This window comes from Pomacea canaliculata, linkage group LG2, assembly GCF_003073045.1.
Source record: "Pomacea canaliculata isolate SZHN2017 linkage group LG2, ASM307304v1, whole genome shotgun sequence".
In the NCBI taxonomy this organism is placed as follows: Eukaryota; Metazoa; Mollusca; class Gastropoda; order Architaenioglossa; family Ampullariidae; genus Pomacea; species Pomacea canaliculata.
The window spans coordinates 15,478,729-15,498,466 of record NC_037591.1 but is presented as its reverse complement, the minus strand read 5'-3'; the positions used below and the strand labels follow the sequence as shown (position 1 = coordinate 15,498,466).

The following is a 19,738-nucleotide window of genomic DNA, read 5'->3' as shown; positions in this document are numbered from 1 at the left end:
TGCACAATAACTACCAAAGATCGAAAAACCTGGTATTTCCCCTATCGATTTTACATACGCAATTGATGATACAAAGAAAACTAAAATGTCTTTAAAAAAATAAACACGCCTACTTGCTGCCTGACACCACGTGCACAGGGTTCGTGCATGTGCCCTTTCCAACGATCACAACTGCCCCTTTTTTTTTTTGGTTTAATCCTTTCTGACCTACGGTTTTTTTACTTCGCCTCCACAAACCTCTGTTTCGAAATGTGTGCGAGCCACCCACAACACTTGGCCTGTGTACCACCCACAGCATATGGCCGATGAATGGCATTATACCGAGCTTCACATGAGGAGTCACCGACTACATTTCATCTGTTGGAGTTATTGCCTTTATTGCGCTTGGGTGTGGTTACCTACTACATTTCTTTTAGTAAAACCATTGAAGTATGTCCTGGATACCCGACCTCACCCACGTATGTACCCGAACATTGCGTAACAGGACAGACTTTGTTACCGCCAGGCCGATATGGACGTGTTAGTGTGAATCTTTCTAAACTTGAATTTCTCTCGCAATCGCTGTACAACGCTGATGGTAAGTTAAGAATACTATTTCTTCATCGTGTATATAATGTATTGACACTGTGAACCTTCCATGATATTTCATTGCATAGTCGAAGTGTCTGAAGATTTTTTTCTTCTTCTTTTCTTTTTCTAGTTTTATCATCTACACTTATTCAGTTATCGATTCTCTGCGCGTAGGCGCGTGTGTGCATCAGAATCGTGGCTTTCACGCCTGCTTATCTAATACTGCATTCCTTACTTCACATGTAAAGCGGATAGCTGAGTAAGCGGTTCGAGACCCGAGTGCCGCAGTAGCCTTCCCCCAGTTGATCCAGCTGATGAATGGGTATCTGGGACCGAGGAAAAGGTATCGAGGAAGGGAAGATACCTCATTCCCCAACGACAATGACTAACAACCCATCCCTCCGCCAAACACAAAATATTCATTCAGAGAAACGGACTTATTTATAGACACGGTATACGACATCGATATAAATACTATACGAAATATACAATGTTTACATCGACCCACTGATTCGTGGAAACTTACGGACATTTCTTTAAGTCTTGAATTTCCGAAAAACTGTTGCGCATGAGTTGACATCCCGACCCTTTTCTATTATTATCAAAGTGAACAAAAGAAAGGGGGAGGGGGCAACAACTACGTGATCTCACCATTTCAAAATAAGTGCATGAAATGTATACATTACCTGTGCAGGGTTGATATGTCTGTCCCCAAGCAGTGTCGTATATGCATTTTGACAACGACACAGCTTTAATGGGGTTCAAAAGGTCCTCTCTTGACCTAAATAAAATGATTACAACATGCGGCTGCCAGTATAACAGCTGTAAAGACGTCGGGAACTTTTCTACACTCCTCCTCCTCCACATGAATACCTCATTAATCCCCAAGCCCCGCTTCCCCCGCATTGCTGAAATAGTTTTCCGGCTCCCCCACACATTACGACTGACGCATTTGGTGCAGAAAAATATTAATTATAATAACAATAAACGACCGCACCGTTTCGGGAAGTTGATCCTGTGGGCGTTGAGCCCACGTGATGTGTGGCGTCATTTTAAACCGAATTTACTGAAAGACGATTGAGTTCAGCTGGTTGTTTACAGTCCACTGACAGCAAGCGACCTCCCATAGTTAACGGATTAATAGCTCGACAAACCTCCTCCCTCCATCTGTAGGTAAAATTACATTTCTGTGCTAGACAGTGAATCAAGAGAAAGTATTCGATCGAAGCTGGTGTAGCCAACATACCGGACGATACATATAAGTATAGGTATACATTGGTTCCGCTTCACTGCTTGTTATGACAGACCAAAGTTCAGCAATCCAGTAATGGAAGGCAAAGCGGCTTTTCAAAAGACTCATTCAACTGTCCGAGTAATGGCTCAAAATAGAAATCACCCCACACACACGCGCGGAGAAGAATTAATAGTGTTCTATCTCATCCAGATGTGAGATTTTGATGTATTTATTGACATTCCATCGTATATTATAAGAAAAAGTAAACTTATTTATTCGTAATAAAATACAAGTTTCACTAACTTTGGCTGCCTAGGATGCCTGGGGCTTCAGGTGGGTAGAATTATTTTACCTGTAATGTCAGTTCATTTTGCCCCCACTTTGAAGTCGGTGATAGTGCACCCCCAACCAACCCACCCACCCACACACAGATAACACACGCGATACGGTTTATCCTAACGTTTCACTGTTGGTGTTCACGTTGCTAGTACACAGTCTTAAGCTCCGCCCACTGAACACAAACCTTTGATGATTGACCCCCCTGCTGTGTTCTGTGTGTGTCGTGTGTCGCTGAGTGATATTGGCCAATCTCCCAGTCACATGTGGATCAATCAAACGACGGTTGAGCGAGCCGAAGCAGATATTTGTTATCGATGTCGTTATTCTTTGAAGGTGCTATATATAGCCCCGTCTTCGCTTCTATCTTCAGAACTGACGTTCGCTTAGATCGTGAGTATTCGATTGATGATTTATTCATTGGTTTCAAATGTGATCTGAATGTCCATATAAACTACACCACAGAGTCAGTTCGTCTTATTAACTTCGTTATGCTTAACGAAGCTCGATCACCTTCTAGGACTTGGAATGCGGATCAATCAACTCGAGTCTTTTTCTACTCAACTACCTCAGTTGTCTTTATTTATTTATTTATTTATTTATTTATTTTAACTACTCAACCTGGAGTCCGAGACGATTCGACTACTGACCATTGCGGTGAGCAAGATAAATCAGTAGAAAAATCTTGTAAAACATTCTGTCCATTTCTTGACCCCTTACTTCCACTCCAAACGTTTGCCGCTACTACACAAAAACAAGGATCACAAGTACAAAGAAGGAAAACCACGATCACTCTCATATTCACTATCCTCTTATCCACTTTTTTTACCCCCTCTTTTAAGATTACTCCTCGGGGTTTTCTGATAAGATTATCGCACGTCAGGTCAGTTTTACAGCAGACTATACTGTCCATCCTCTAGACTTGCGGGAGGGCACCATGACAATCTTACCACCAACTCACACCGTGCATCGTTCTCTCTCTCTTCGCCATTTTCTGGGAACGGTTGGCCTGCACTTTCTAAGATATTGTCTCCCCCTAAATCTTTATTATTATTATTATTATTATTATTATTATTATTATTATTATTATTATTATTATTATTAGTCTTCTACCGACCTGCATAGTTCCCTGAATATTTCACAACGTTTTTGGTCTGGTGTGTTCGAACCACTTGAACTTTTTTTTTTTCAACCACGATCAGGCCGTCTTCGCGTTGCCCCTTGTTATTTTGTTTTCGTACTTCCTCTTTGCTGATTATGGTTCTTATCAATAGATACAAAGAACCTCATTTTCGTCGACCGTGTTCTCTCTTGCGCGTCTCTAGCAAAGCAGAGATGACCAGAGAGGGATTAAGCCTGATTTTTTGAGAGGATAAACAATCTATGAACATTACATATTCATTAAAAGACCTCTGGAAATAATTCCCATATAATCACACAAAAAAATTATAAAACAGTTCCAACCAATTTGTTCAGGCAATGACTAAAACATGCTTACTGCAGCTAGAGAAAAGTCCCAGCTTTGTGGAAAGCTGCTAGGATGGCCGCTCCCTGGTGTGCTGCCTCAGATCTTCTAATCTTTAATCTGTTTGATTGATTTTGGATGTGCCCGCACTGTGTCTTAGAAGTGTGTTTGATTCAATGTACCACCACTTCACTACTCACATAAGCGATTTCTTTCAGTTCTCTATTAGCACAGAATACCCAAAGTGTCTGGTGTCATGAACTAGCCTGGTTCAAGGCCAGAAAAACAGGGTCGAAGCTGGTGTTGAAATTTTAAAGAGGGGAAGTGGTCGCCCTGGGCGATACCAGGCTTTGAGTTGGACAAAAGGAGTAAGAATGGTATCTCCTCTGGCATTAACTGAGTCTGGGACTCGCGGCCGCTTACGTAAGGGGGACATGTGTCATCTCTCCAGGTGCCAGTATTCTTAACCCTGAGAACAGCGTTTGTTTTCGTTGCCACCGACTGGACACCGGTGCTGATTGAGGGAGTGTTACAGTCGGAGGTTGATGTGGAAGATGTGGTCACACTAGTTCGATAGCGTCAGAGCAAGTTAGATGTAGTTCAGAGAAGTCACGTGATCTTATAGTATATAGACTCGGACAGAGGTGTAGTCGAGGCCTTTCCTTGTGTTCGAGCATAGATGTCGTTCTCAGTGATTTTCAGTCGCAAGCAGCAGGTCTGAGAAAGGGAAGCCCGTTCCGTTTATAACACTATCTGCTGGGACTGGCGGTTGTATAAAGAGTGCGGTGCAAACAAGAGGCTGGTTCTCCCAAGCGACAAGCAAAGGAGCCAAAGGTGGGAGGCAGCGGATGTAAAAGGTCCATCGCAAGGGAACAGTTCGTGTTCCGGGAACCAGATTCCGAGACTGTGAACTGTAAGTCAGGAACGGACCGTGTGTCCGGATGTTTGTATAGATATTGACGTAAGACCTATTATCTTCTAAATTCATTACTCTGTAACTCTCGTGCATGTTCGATTTCATATGAAACTAATTTTGCTTTTCCTGTTTTAATAATAATTTTATACGTTATGCAACTGTCTTGTCGGTTGGGTTTGCACACGCGGGTGGGAGTGTTTAACAGTGCGTACGCGTGTGGACGCGCGAATAGGCGCGAATAAGTAGGTGTGAGAGGGCGAAAGTCGGGTGAGCGAGCCAGCAGAAGTGACCCCTTTCCCCTCGGGTGAGTTACGCCATCCTTCTCCCATCTCTTTCGTCACACATGGGTTCCCCGGTGAAGGACATGGGTCCCATACATACTTATTGTGAGACCGATATGTTAACTGCATTCTGTGCTGCTGACGTAGGGTTCCCAGATCTTCCTGTCCAGTTTTGCTGAGATCCAGGAAGCGGGAAGAGAGTAGGATGGAGTGGTCATCGAGGCAATGTCAAGCATGGACTGGAGTTATTATAACAGCTTGAAAATCGACCCAAGAAACTATTTTCCCGGACTCCTGTTTACTTTTCCCCTTACGTCGCTCCGAAACATAACCGACGAGTTTGAGATGGAGGTTTAAAAAAAAACTTCAAAGAATATGAAAATTTATACTTGCAGGCAGTTACCGATTATTAAAAAGGACAAAGAAACAGTAAAGTTTTCATTTTGTGTACCCAGCATGTAAAAAAATTGACAAGGACAAGACTATCAAGATCAACTTCTTTTAATATTGTGTTAACTCCATCTGCGTATGCAGGGCGTATTTATAGCATACAGTTGATGCAAATTCTAATATTCTATAATTATAAAAAGACATCCAGTCAGCGGCAACGTGAACAACCATTTGTCGGCAGTTTTATTTGTTACTCATCTTTCTGCTGACAGTAATTAACATCTTAACGTGAACACTGGTTCTGAGTTACAAAAATTAATTGTGGAATTATATCAATAAATTTATATAATTAATCATAAACCTGTATAATTAAAATAATAATTACAAAACAAGCGCGCACTTTATCTCTCTCGTGACGATAGCGCATATATGGCGCAGCGGTCGATCTGCATAGGATACGTCATGGCCCTTAAATATTCTGACCTAAAGACAATTCGATGGTCAAGCCGCTCTAACCTAGACACACGTACAATGCACTCGAAAAAATTCGCTTGTATGTTAGGCCATATCTTGCTGATGGGATCCCACCACCACGCTATATATATGTATGACCATATATAAAAATACTTCAGCGCAGTGGTATTTTTGTAGGGACGGTTTTATTGTCTCCGATTTTCTTTTACTCATTTTCACCTTTTTGGGGGGTGGGTGGGTGGGAAATTGATCATAAATATGGTGAACACATTATGACAAGCACAAATCCATCGTTCACGCCACCAACTTGTATTACTGGACTGCTGGCAGACGAATTTTTTTTCCCCCATTTAAACAAAAACGAGGCATTAGGCTACAAAGCTTCCGGTTTATTCAGATTAACTCCTAAAACGAGGCATGAGACGAAAAAGCTTCCGGTTTAGTCCCATTCTTTGGTACGGCTCGCCGAGACTAACAGCGAGCGGATCACTTCCCAAAAGGCTAATAGTTGGTCTTGGCAGACAGACAGCAGTCCACCTACACACGTCCGTAGTTTGAGCTGTTCTTCTTGGGGATTCCCCCGACGCGTAATCTAGGGCAGTATCAATGCGCTTGTCGTCTGGCGAGATCCTGCCAGTGTGGCCTCTCGCTCTTTTTTTTAAAAAAATATTACGAGTTACGTAATTCACCTACGCAAAATTACTTCAGCCAGGCACAGTTGAAATATGACTGATCGTTGTAACCAGAAGATTCCACAAGAGAAGAAAGATGACAGCTGAATTGTTCAATTCAAAAAGGAAAAACTGTGGAAAATTTTGCTTCGCCTTCCTCTGTAGCCTCGTTTTGTGCTGATACGTAAAGAGCAAGAGGTCATGCTTCGACGCTTTAAATTCACAGTGGAGATTCTCTTTTGTAAGTAATTTTTCCATCCAATTTAGGCACTTTAGCGTCTGTGCGTTTAGAAGTCTTCAATGTTTTTGCGTTTTACCGACTAAAGGACTTTCGGAGAAGGTTGAATAAGCAATCCCTCCTAGAGGGGATAGGAAGATGGCGGAGGTTGAGGTCTGCAGTGCAGTAGGGAATGATTCACGTAGTGCGTATTTGAATGTGTCAGAGTCAGCTGGCCAGAAACCAATCCTACCTTATTATGGTGTATAAGTCTTCATACCTGGCACTTCGGCATCAGCCAGTGACATGTACAGTACATGGTGCGAAGTCGTCGTCTTTCATGCGAAATCGAAATGACAACGTATGCTGCTTTCTCGGAAATGAAATATCATAAACAACCTTCTGTTTACGATTTCGTGTGTACAGAGTTTATTTGTCGGTGGTTAGTAACATTACTATTAAAATAAATGATATAATTACTTCAAAAATAAAGCGAACTTAATAATCAATATCTGCGAGCGACTACGTACTGTTTCCTGTTCGGTTTGTCAGTAGGAGTAAAGTTATGACTTTGTTAAGGCACGCACATACGCAGTGAGTTCTTAGTCGACTTTAGTATTATTTTTTGAAGATTTCCTAGATAATATTATTGTGATTTCGATGCAAGGAATTGGTTAGATTTTGTTTTGTTGTTGCTGGATGACAATACCAACAATTTCAGTGTGTTTCAGTAGACATATGTTTTCATTTAGTTATCTGTTTATTAGCTTTGTTTGTAGCCATAACTCGTGCTTTTTTGTATTGTACTAACTTGTTAAAATGCTGCAATATACCTACTGTAACATATGTGTGTAGGTAATAAAATGTAGATTCATAGTCATACAAATATTCATTACTGTCTAATTAATTACAATGGTGACATGTCTATATAACTCATACCTGTCATCTGACAGCAGCACTTTTTTTTTGGCAGTGAGATTAGTAGCAGCTGTACAGACAGATCAAGTTCTGATATCTGTTTACTGTTATTAACTTATTTATGAATAAATTTTTAACCTTAATCCTGTCACTAAAACATTTTATATGTTTATAATTGATGAGAATTTAATACTTGAAAGTGAAATTGCACATGCATTAATACTATTGTTACTGTGAAGTTTCTGTATGTATGGTACCATTCTGTGCTCAACAAATTTGAGGGAATGATTGATTTTTAAAAAATGAAATAGTTAAAATAATGTACTACAAAAGTTAATTATATAACTAGCTATTAAAATACTAATGTTAATGTTTTAAATGTTGAGATATTAATATTAAGTGGATTTTAACACATTTTATATTTCATACTAACTATCACAGTTTTCCTAGATTCACCATCCAAAATATTATATTTTATTTCGTAGGGCAGTATTTGCAACTATAAATGCTTTGTAATGATTTTAAATAAGTCTCTTATAACAGCCTCTTAACAAAAGTGATTTGATATATTTGAATCTTTTGGTCTTGTTTAGTTTCAGGGGTGGGTTTTATAACTGAGCATGGAAAGTGAGGATGACATCTACATACTTGGATCAGAAGAAGACGAGGTTGACTGGGGCAGTCACTTTTTCTCTCCTCCTTCCCCATTTCGCGCTCAAACTGCTGACACAGGTTCACATCACGCACTGCAGAAAGCATATTTGGAGTTGAAGAAACGCTTTAATGAGACTTCTCTTCGTAATCAAACGCTTCAGCAAAGGATAAATCAACTTGAGACACTCAGAGGCACTGGTAGGTCAATTAAAGCAGTTTTCTTTCTTGCAAGCTTTCCTGGGTGACTTACAGTACATGAATGATGTGACATAATTTTGTTTTCACCACCCCAACAAAACTGATCATAGTTGAATTGGAATGAGTATTGTGCACAAAGACATTCTTGTGCACATTTATACATTGACATATTTTCATAGCATAACTATAGATATTTTAATTTACAGATCAAGATATAAAAATTAAGACTAGTATATCTTGACGCATGTGCTGAAGACTTGTTGCTTAATAATAGACGAGTGATTTCAGGGCTTCTGCTCACGCTAAATTCTTTGGGGTCCCAGGGACCCCTTAAAAATCTGAAGGGGTCCCTGTTCTTCGCCCAAAGTTGAAGGGGACCCCATTGACGAAAATTGAAGGGGTCCTCTGAACTTTTAATGCGTACTGTCGCAATTTTTTGCGTAAGCAGAAGCCCTGGATTTAAGTAGTTCATGAACGCCCTCATAAAGGAGAATACTCTCAGTGCTTGAGACAAAAAAAAAAAAAAGACATGGACATCATTGAAAGATAACACAAAGAGGAATGGTGGAACAGTGATGACAGAGTGACTTACATTAATCTGCATAGGGAGACAGTTAGGCAGACTAGTCATCGGTGAAGTGAGGGAAAGGGTTAGTAGATGGACTAGCATTATGTGAACTGTTGTTAGGTGTAATGCTCATGGAAGGGGTGTTTTTAATGCACTTGTAAAGAATTCAATGGTGAGTGAATGGTGGATGTAGAAGGGAAAAGAGTTTCATTTTTGCTTCTTACAGCAGGACTAATCAACATGAATGAAGACAACATGAGCTATAGTGCTCAGGGTGGGGCAGCAATGCCAGGAGCTGTTGAGGCACAGATGGCTGCAGAAGAAGGTTTTGTGACTATGCTTCAGCGAGACCTTTTAAGGCAGAAAGCACAGGTGCAGAGGTTGTCAACAATAGAAGTAAAATACCAGGTGAACATATATTTGTATGTCCTTTCAGAAGATTGTTATCTGCTTAACTTAGTGTGGTATTTCCAAAGCATGAGTCTTGAGAGTGCGCTCTAACAAAGATTACCTGAATGAAGTCATTATGGAGTGTCGGCAGTCAAGACTGGTTGCTTTCTGACATAAAAATTTGAAAAGCACTTCTTTCTTTACATTTAACAAAGACCAATCCATATATCACAAGAAGATAAGTATTGATGGTTATAAAAAAATAAGACAGCTGGTGATGTGTTTACAGAAATAATTTTTTAATTGCTTTTGATTTATAGATGCATGAACTAAATCGGGCCAAAGGTATATTGGTGAGAGAAGGATGCTGAGCAATCCTTGCTAGCCAAAAGTCTACTCGTAGCAAATTAGAATAAAATAGAAGATAAATGTACTGTTATGTCTTGTTTTGAAAATCTCTTTCATGAAATCATCTTTGAATCTTTCCATCAGGATGTTCTTCGTCAGAATGAGAGCCTGAAGCAGCAACTGGCAAGTCTTTCTCAAGCTGTTAATGAAAAGGGAGGTAATTCAAGTAGCACCTCTGTCATGCAGCTGTCGCAGCAACTTCGGGAGATGCAAGACCGCCTCCTAGCAACTATTCATGAGAAAGATGCTTTAGAACTAAAGCATGCAAAACTTTTGGAAGAAAAAGAACAGGTTGTGAAGAGTAGAGAAGAACTCAAAGTAAAGTGCCAGAGTCTAGAGATAGAAAAAGAGAGAAGCAGTATGGAGGGCTCTTGTTTGAGCAATTCTTTGCAGAAGGTAAGATTCAGCTTATTCATGTGGTTTTATCATTGGTTTCAACATGCAGTGGAGGTAATAGAAAGTGAGAAGACAATGTTCAGCTTTCTCCCTGACACTGATGTTACAAGTTTATTAGACAACTGATCTCTACCACTTTCTCATAATTGCAGAACTCGTCACATTTGTCATATATATATATAATTGAAGTCATTGTTTGGCATGTTATATGTTGTGTATATAAGTTTGTTTAATTTCTGCTTTGTAACTTTCATGACAGGAGCTCTCTATTCTATACAGTAGAAGAAAGCAAAAACTATATTTCTTGCAAATCAAATCACTAAAATGTTAACAAAATACTCCTTAAAACATTGTGTCAGGGGTAGTTGTCTTTATTGTAGGTTAATAGGTGTAAATATTGGAACACATACTTTTTGCAATATACTTCATGTGCTTTAGTTTTAAGAGATGAATCACTTTGCTTTTTGTCCATATGGAGTGAGTTAAATTTAACACTAGCATTGAATAACTTCAAGATAACATTATTAAAATAAAGAATAGCATGACTAATTGGCAAACAGTTTTTAAGAGTGAAATTTTGACTGACAGGCAAACCAAAACTCAAGATCCCCTAAGGCTCAGAGTTTACCCTGCTGCCATCCACCAGAGCTTTATTTAGAAGTGACCCACATGAGAAAAGTCATTGACAGTCTGAAGAAAATGGTGCTGCAGCAAAGGCAGTGCCTTGTTGAATTAGGTAAGTGCAAGAACAAGTTTGCTTTTCTCTTTCTGTCCTCTAACTGACCAGCTTTTCTTTTACTCTATTTTTTTTATGAAATAATTAAGTTTTTTCCCCCATCAAAAACTGTATAAGCATTAAAGCAGATGCCACCTCTATTACCCTAACCATAATTTTTCAAATGGAAAAGATGTCCCAGTATTGCAACAGTTATTGGTTATGTACTTGTCAGTAATACAGTGAGGACTGGGTGTCATGGCTTCAGGTTGTGTTTCAGCCATGCCAGTTTTTTTTTTTTTGCTGTATATGTGGTATCTGTATGCAGGTTCAGATGTTTTGCCATGTTGCCATGATTGCTGGTTCAGTGGAAAGCACCAATTCCTATAGCACTCCAACATAAGGAAGTCGTAAATCCCACACTAGAAAGCAATCAGCGCCAGTTGACCTTGAGAGATTCTTGTTAAGATTCATAATAGAAAACTAATGACCATTTGTCAGCATGAAAAAAGTATACTGTACAATTGATCGTGGTAGAAGACCTAACTGCATAAGATTTTGGTCTTGACCTTTGCGTCATAACTTCATTCTGACTGAAGTCGTTTTTCCCAATGCATAGAGCTGCACTTCGGTGTTAGATTTTAATAGGCTGGTTCTACAAGCTGTGTGCCTTTCTTCTAGTTTTATTTATTATTATATGAAATAAGTAGGGCAGTTTAGTAACATCATTGGTCAGTCAGTCCCCTAAATATGATGATTGTTAAAAAAACAAAGGTTCTACAAAAGTTATAGGGGGTCCACATCGATTGTCTTTACTAGAATAGTGTTTCAGGTGGTTTTAGGGAAAAGAGTAAAGAGCACTGCCTAAATCTTTCCCCTTTGAAGTAAATTCTTCGTAAAAAATGCATTAAAGCATAGTTATTGCTAACTTGTGTTTGGTGAAATATTTTGTAAATATTTACAAAAGTAAAAAAATTCAAAAGAGCATTTTTCATGAATTTGAAAACAATGTTGTACAGTTGAGATCACGATAAAGTAGTCTTGATTGCTTTCTGTTAAAAAATAAACTGTTTATAATATATATAGCTACTCACATTACTGTGCACATAGTATTTTAGTACATTTAGGATATCTGGAGTTATTAAGAAGAATTGTTTTTTCATTTTTCAACAGAAAGCAAGACTTCTTTTTCATCTGTACGATCTAGCATGAGTCGTTCTGTGAAGGCTATCTCTAATGTTGAGTTAGACATGATGCCCAATGGCAGCAGCAGGAACAGTGGAAGCGAGTCAAGTCAAAGCTGGGAGTTGGTGAATGGTGTTCAGCAGCATGCTGAGGATGCTAAGTTGCTGCACCAAGCTTCCAGAACATTACCTGAAAGAGTATCAAGCAGAGTTGCTGCTGCAAGCAACTCTGTTCAAAATGGAGGATCTGCTATCAGTAATGCACCATCCACCGGAGCTCAGCCAGTGCGAAGGGCCAGTACTGAGGTCATTTATAGGAAAACAGAGGGTGACAGTCTTCGCCAAAAGAAAGTTAAAACAGAATACATAAGATCTTCACAGGATTTAGCCAATACACACCTTGCTATCTGGATGGACCATCATTCCCAGCAACAGACTGCAGCTACTGACCATGGTGATATAACTTTGCCTGACACCAGTCCTGTTCCTATTCGTGGACACTTGGCTGGTCATCCCCAGCAGCAATCTCAGCAGTGGGCCACTTTACTTAAAAAGGATGCAGCAGATGTGCCACATTCAAGCACCGCTCCATCACAACCCTTGCCTTCGCAATTTGTTCAGAATCCACCTGTTTACTATAATTTGGAACGCCAGATGTCTCCCATTCGAGATTTGCCTTCATCATATGACAATGTCCCACCCACCATCCCTTTTAACAGGGTGGCGAACACCATCAACATGGTGCGAAATAGTGATGGGACCTCTCTTCATGTCCTGAACCAAAGTGTCATGGCTGGTGCACGAGTTTTAAGGAACAGTGCAGATGGCTTTGCAGGCAACAGAAGTAATGCATTGCCACCAGCATCTGGAATGACCCGTGGCTCTCCTCATGAGCACTCTGATTTGAGCTCGGGTCAAACTCAAACTCATGCTGTTAATTATCCGTATTTGCCATCAGAGCCTGTAGCAAGCCAAACTAACACTACCAACAGAGCAGGTGCAGACAGAAAGTGCCCAGTGTGTGGTCAAGACTTTACCCACATTAGCATGGATGAATTCCAGACTCATGTCTTTGAATGCTTTGATGATGCCGAAGACACTTCAGCTCCAGAAACTTTGCAGCCCCAAAAGAACACAGATTCAGAGGATCGTGTGTGTCCAATGTGTGAGAAAGAGTTTAATGCGTCCTTCACACAGACTGCTTTTGAGCAGCATGTAGAAAGTCATTTTGATGATACAATTGATCGTTTTGAGTTGCTGGATGTCACTCGTACATAGATCATACCCCATTCCCTTGATGGGAATAAGAATATAATTATGCTGTTGTAGGGTTATATGTTGCATCCTGAATCTTTATTCTTTAAAGATTGCTCTTAAAAGTTTTGGAATATTTCACAATCAGAAATATTGTTTGCTGTACATACAGGAAATCAGCTAAAGGGCTTGTTTATTGTGGGATTATAAATTACTTATCAGCTATTTACATCACTGCTGTTAATAGCTATAAGCATGAGTCCTTGACAGTTCAAGTCTCTAAACACTTGAAAGTTCATCTGTAAAGTGAGAGCAACATTTCCGACATAAGGATTATTGAGCAAGTATTAAACAGTGTCTCTCAAAGTGAGCTGATTAAAAATATGTCATCATCTGCAATTCTGATTCATTATAGGATTTTGTACTAAAAACTTCTGAAGTGTGTGATCATTTTGTTGCATAAATAGAATGGAAAACCTTACAGACGGAAGAAAAGAAATGTGTGTTGTTGAGGTTTTTTTTCTTTTTTTGGTTTTGTTTTTTTATTCTTTTCTTGATGTGTAATTTTGAGTATCCTGGATCATGTTGCCTTTGCTGCTATTGTATCTTCTCTGTAGTCATTAGCAGCACAAAAGAAGTACTGTGTGAAGATTTTAAAGATGAAGAATGAAATCATTATTTACAATTGTAAAAATATCTTTGAAGTCACATAATCTCCCTATTTATTCATTTACATTAACTCAGCATGAATCATAAAAATGAAGCACCTTGTGTATTGTGCTGAATATTAAAACAAAAAATAAAATTAGAAAGAAGGAGAAAAGGCGTAAACAGCTTAAAAGTACATCTGATCATATGTATGAAGAGCTCAAATGAGTGACGTACATATTTTTCCCCCTTCTTCGTGTTTTTCTTCCAGGCTCCAGACCAGATTTTTTTAACTTGACTCTGAAGTAGAAATATAGGCCTTTAAAAAAAAGATTATGTATGTGACATGTATATTTTTACATAGCTCAGCACTATGGAACTATGACAAAAGATCTTTGTGGCTATATGCTGTCATCAGAATACTTCATAGCTTAACTGTGCACTTCTCAGTTATAGTTTGAGCTCAAATTGTACTGGAATACAGGGTATACAGTAAGGTATAGGTAAAGTATTGTAGGTGTGTTTTTTTATTTTTAAAATTTCCCAAATGCCTGTGCAAAAATAGTGATTTCATTTGCTTTCTTGTCTGTTAAGTAATTTGTGCTATTGACAAGGGTCAGATCTCAGATGGTCCATGATTGGAACGATGGATCTTAGGTCATTACAAGTTCTGAGATAGAATTATCTTAGGAGTCCAGTAAGAGTCCAGTAAAATGTGATTTTTATTTAGACATTCTGTAATGACTTTCATGGCATGAAACCTGCGTAAATTGTGAGGAATAAACTTCATTGCATTTCTTTTTGTGAAGCTGTACAGGAGCAACACTTTTGTTTTGTTTTTTTATATAATTATAGAAGGCGAATCCTCCAGGGTTTTAGATTGAAGACAGCGAACAGCAGTGAGATTAGACTTGCTGTTCCACTCCATGAGTGGAATTGTCTAAAAGGTGGTGAATGAGAATAATAATATTTTAGCACAGTTTCAGGTATTAGCCATTTTAAGTCAGTACTGTGGGTAAGATGATGAACTGGATCCTTAAGTGCCACTTATTTGAAAGAACTGTTAAGTTAGTAGTAATACTTTAAGCTCAGATCTTTATGTATGGGGTTTTATAACAAACAAGCTTTATGGATTTGGGAGAGGTGCATTATCATCCATAATAAGAAGACCCACTATTACTTTAGAGAAGGGCCGCACTTTGAGACATATGCTGAAAAGTTAATTAAGATCACCTGGTGTTTAATTGGAATGTATACACCTTGGTACTTAGATGAGAAGCAAACAATGAGTGGACCTCACAATGGGTGCTAGACCTAGACACTCCAGAAAATACTGTTGTGAGACAATGATGTTTGTTGTATTTATTTTGTAATCAGCATTCAGTGAACAAAGGCAATTATCATATTTGTGGGTTCTAGGTAGATACCATTGATACTTGGTCTTCTGTCTCTCAGGTGTGTGTGAGAGAGATTTTTTTTTAAGTATGGGAGTATGCAGATGTACTTAAAATTCCACATTCAAATGGTAAATCGCTGTACATATTAAAATTTGAGATTTCAAGTATACACTTGACATGAAATTTTCTGTGGAGTGGCCTGATGTTTCCAGAATTCACAAAGCACATTTACATTTGGCAAATGTGATAAATACACCAGCAGCTTTTCTGGTGTGTAACAATGTATACAGACATGTCACAAGAATTTCTAGCTGGATGCCGATAAATCAGTTTCGTAGTTAAAAAGAAATTTGAATTCATTATTTTTGGGGTTGGTTGTTCCCTTCATTTCTTCGTTTCCCGTTGTCATAAAGCTCTTTAATTTAAAGCATGTCATTTTCACCCATGCAAACAGTTTTGTTTACTCACACTTGATCAAATAAAACAGAATTGAGTGTCATTAACTCCAGCTGATTCTCTTGTGTGTCGAGTTAATGTGTGTTCGGAATTCGGAAATCTTGCGGTCTGCTCTTATGCTTCGGTTCACGCTGTCGCCATGTTTGGGGAGAGGATGCCAAAGCGAAGGGAAGGAAATGAACTGTCAAAACATTGACATCTAGACTGAGATGGGTGTCACAGCACGGTCATAGCTCATGTATTTCGGATCCAGTCCTTGGGATACCATCGAGCAGGAAGGAGGCTGCTGTAAACAACGCACGTTATCTGTCATCGACAGCCTACTAGGACCGGAGGTTGCCGATGATGTCAGTGAAGTGTTTCCGCTCATTTCTGGGAATTTTTGTATGAGCTTGTAAACATCTGCTGTCAACATTATAGTGTGGAGTCTTGCCATCCTCTTGACATTCCAGCCTGGGTCCAACGAAAGTAAATGTGGATTGACTCCGTTCTTGCAGAAGTGATTCCCTTACCAGAATCATGTTACTGGGGGATATGATGGGGGAAGATGCCACTAGAATGCCCGATATGCACTCTCGAGCAGGAAAAGTTTCAAATCGAATCAGCATTATCAAGATTATTATTATTACAGACATTGTTATTGTCACTATCACTGCCATCATTATCGTCTTGCCGATGTAACAAATCTGTTTAAGCTGGGCTTCGACAATACAAAACGTTCAGATATTTCGACGTCTGTGCAAGAGGAACGGGTTTTATATCCGATAAATGTGATTTTTCTCTGTGAGTAAATGAATATCTACAAACATCACTTGCTCATTTCTGGAGCTGTCAGTATTTAGTGGTCTCTACTCGCAGTTGGTCGCTCTGTGCAAGTCCTTCATCTCAATGCGAATTACTGTTTGGTCTTTGAAAGCATCTTCTCACAGGAAACTAAGTGCCGTCTGAGTGTGGTCGTCTCGGGCACGCTGCTTTTTCTCTGAGTGTAGCATCTTTGCTGGTTGTTTCGCCATGATATAGCAGCTGTTTCACAAAAATGGACATCTGAATTTTCAGGGAGGACACAAGCGGCAAAAGGAGAAGGTTGGTCTCCGCATTCTGCATACCATGCATTAGACCCGGTGAGCCACTTAACATTCACTGTCCATTACGGCCAGAAGACTTTAGGATTCCTTTTAATTCGATACTGTATTTTTAAAAGGTCAGCCGAGTGTGATCATAGAACACATTGTCTTGTTTTGTTGTTGTTGTTGTTGGTTTGTTTATGTTTTTAAAAAGGTACTAAGTAGAAACAGGTGAAACTCCTGACATCAGTGCTCTCCACAGATGAATATGTAGCCCGAGCTGTCCCACAGGCTGTAGCCTTGACAACTTCAAAATATTTATGCGCATTCCTGATGTTTTATTTAAAAAAAAAAAAAAACTCTTTCTCTGGATGATGGTGTTTGTGGACCTTCATCTCGAAAAGGCAGGTAGTGAGAAGAGGCACATCTAGTGTAGGGCAGATCAGACACATGCCCCGAGTGCCACTTGAAAGCGGGCACACTGAACAGTTTCTACTATGTTATCCGGGTTCATTCCTGCCCCGTATGCGCCTCGTTTTGTTCTGTTGTTGTTATTGCTGTTATTTCTATAAATAAATTATTGTTATTCGACTGTGTTCTTCTCTGGTTGAATGATGTGAGCGGCTGAGTGACCGGAGCGATGCCAGAGGCGTGACACCACATCTAGACCAGCGGAACAACTTGCGAAAAGGTTCAGGATCAATTTATCGTCACCAAGTCCTCACTCAACATATAAAGAAACCTTAATAACGATATGCCTATAACTTTCATTGTAATTATGTTTGTTTTGGGGTTGACGAGCTTTTCTGTGTTGACTGGGTGAGGTGGAGGAGGGCATCTTGTTTTACAGTGGTAGAAACGTCAGACTGCTTTAGCGGGAATAAAACACTTATTAGAAACACTTATAATCGTTAATTGTTATTTTGAGTGTCATATTTTCACACACTTCTTATTTTTTTATCTCAACTTTTTAGTCGTCGTTACCGCCGTCACCACCATCAGCACTGACACAACTTCATTGTATTCCTTCTTATCTTCCTTTGTCCTTTTCCTTCTCTTTCCTACTCGATCCTCACCCCTTTAATCCACAACACGCATTTCTGGGTAGCTTTTCAGTGTATTTCAACAAAAATCACTGAACTATAGATACATATTCGTACAGCCGCAGTCTGTCACTCTGTCACTTTCTGTCACTCCCAGGCCAGGGAATCACAGCCATGACTCAGCTATTGTCACATCCTCTCGGCCTAAGGGTGGGGTGCACATGCGCAGTACACGTCTTCTTGTTGTACGGTTTGTTGTCTAGTGTGACTGCCTTGATTTCCCTCTCCTTCATCCCATTACCTCTGCCGAATTCTTTGTTTATCCTTCTTTTTTTGGGTTAGATGCGAATTGTAAATAATCTCTGCGGGACCGATGCGGCTTATTGCAGTACAATACTTAGCAAATTTCAACACTTTACAATATTTGTCGCCTAGTTATTTAGAATTTTATTTATTTGTTTTTACAGGCTCCTGTTAGCAGCACAGCTTCAGAAGTGGCACTGGAAGGAGCAAGACCTTCAGTAGGGGATGTTACATTCACACATCAACTTCGTGTTATTCTACAGTTTAGTTTCTTGGGCTAACCGCGATTTCTAGTCTTTCTCTCCCTTGAGGTTGTTTGCTGTGTGACAATTATCAGCTCGTATGCTGCACAGCACTAGTGGGCTGCAGAAGTCTTCCTTTAGTGTGTTCCGATTTTCGTCACAGTAGGGCCCTACGAGGTGGATAATTTGTAACAATTACAGGCACAATGACAGGCAGGAGGTCTTGGACCCCCTGCACAGTCACACTATAGCTGAATGCTAACAGTCACACTGGCTGAATGCTAACTACACAGTCACACTAGCTGAATGCTAATTACACATTCACACTACCTGAATGCTAACAGTCACACTGGCTGAATGCTAACTACACAGTCACACTAGCTGAATGCTAACACTTGTCAAATCAAAAACATTGACATGTATCCCGTTGTCAGTCCCAGTAACTATATATATGTATCATGCGTCCAAGTGTTAAAGTAGAATTTTCTTGCACATTCTGTAAAAATGAGAAGTGTAGTAAACGTTGTCTTATATTTTAGAAACCCGTTGTTTACTGATCTAGATATCTTGAAGGCTAAAATGGAACTTTCACCCCTTCCCCTGTCCCGTTGATAATAATGTGAAAATACCACTTTCTTATTTCTTTAGAGAGAAATTTCGGTGTATAACAACATAACAATTCTCAGTATAAGGCCAGACCCGAATGCGATATGCAAAGTACTTGAAGGTGTGAACGATTATGTCTATAGTTCACAGTCTAAGTCTTGTTCCACACATTTCCTTTGTACACCGACTTAAACTTGTTGCCTTTTCAACGCCTTTATGTCCAACACTCAGACTCCCACACTGACACTCTGACCACAACTTAAAAGCGAGTTCATATTATTGAGGACCATTTACTCGGAGATCAAGGTTTTAAGTGAATGTCGGGTCATGGGGGGGGGGGGAAGACATGTTGACCCGTTGACCCTAAAGGTCAGCTCTCTGTGCGTAAAACGCGGTGAAGTTCACACACACACACTAATTTCTACACACGCGCACGCACACATCCGCTACCCACAAAGAAAGTGCGAGAACCCACCTGTCTCGCGACACACGTCATACATAGAAGTTCATAACCATGACGCCTATCAACAGCAGTCTATCACCGGCATTGTTTACCTTTCCCAGCGGGAGAGATGAAGAGGGCGAGGGGCGGAGAGTCAGAGTGCGGCACCCCCAGTCGTACACCTGTCTCCCATATCCCGGCAACAGGGTTTTCTTTTTTCAACTCCCTCCTGCGTTCCGGCGGCGCTAGTGAAAATAAATGAGCTCAAACCTAGATTGACGATGACAGCTGCAAAATT

At 39.8% G+C, this 19,738-nt stretch overlaps 1 protein-coding gene across 6 annotated transcripts; it reads left to right on the top strand.

Annotated features, from left to right (window-relative positions):
- Positions 1–447: 447 nt before the first annotated feature.
- LOC112556877 lies at positions 448–15,787 on the top strand. Of its 6 annotated transcripts, none has more exons than XM_025226285.1 (6): positions 448–577; positions 8,066–8,324; positions 9,119–9,300; positions 9,775–10,086; positions 10,675–10,822; positions 11,975–15,787. In XM_025226285.1, the coding sequence occupies exons 2-6, from the start codon at positions 8,093–8,095 to the stop codon at positions 13,261–13,263; spliced, it is 2,163 nt and encodes a 720-aa protein (XP_025082070.1). In that variant the 5' UTR covers positions 448–577; positions 8,066–8,092; the 3' UTR covers positions 13,264–15,787. The 6 variants fall into 6 exon arrangements, with proteins under 6 accessions (XP_025082070.1, XP_025082069.1, XP_025082072.1 ...); XM_025226284.1 differs by lacking the exon at positions 448–577 and adding an exon at positions 2,412–2,533; XM_025226287.1 differs by lacking the exon at positions 448–577 and adding an exon at positions 6,174–6,578 and having other exon boundaries at positions 9,122–9,300.
- Positions 15,788–19,738: the final 3,951 nt, after the last annotated feature.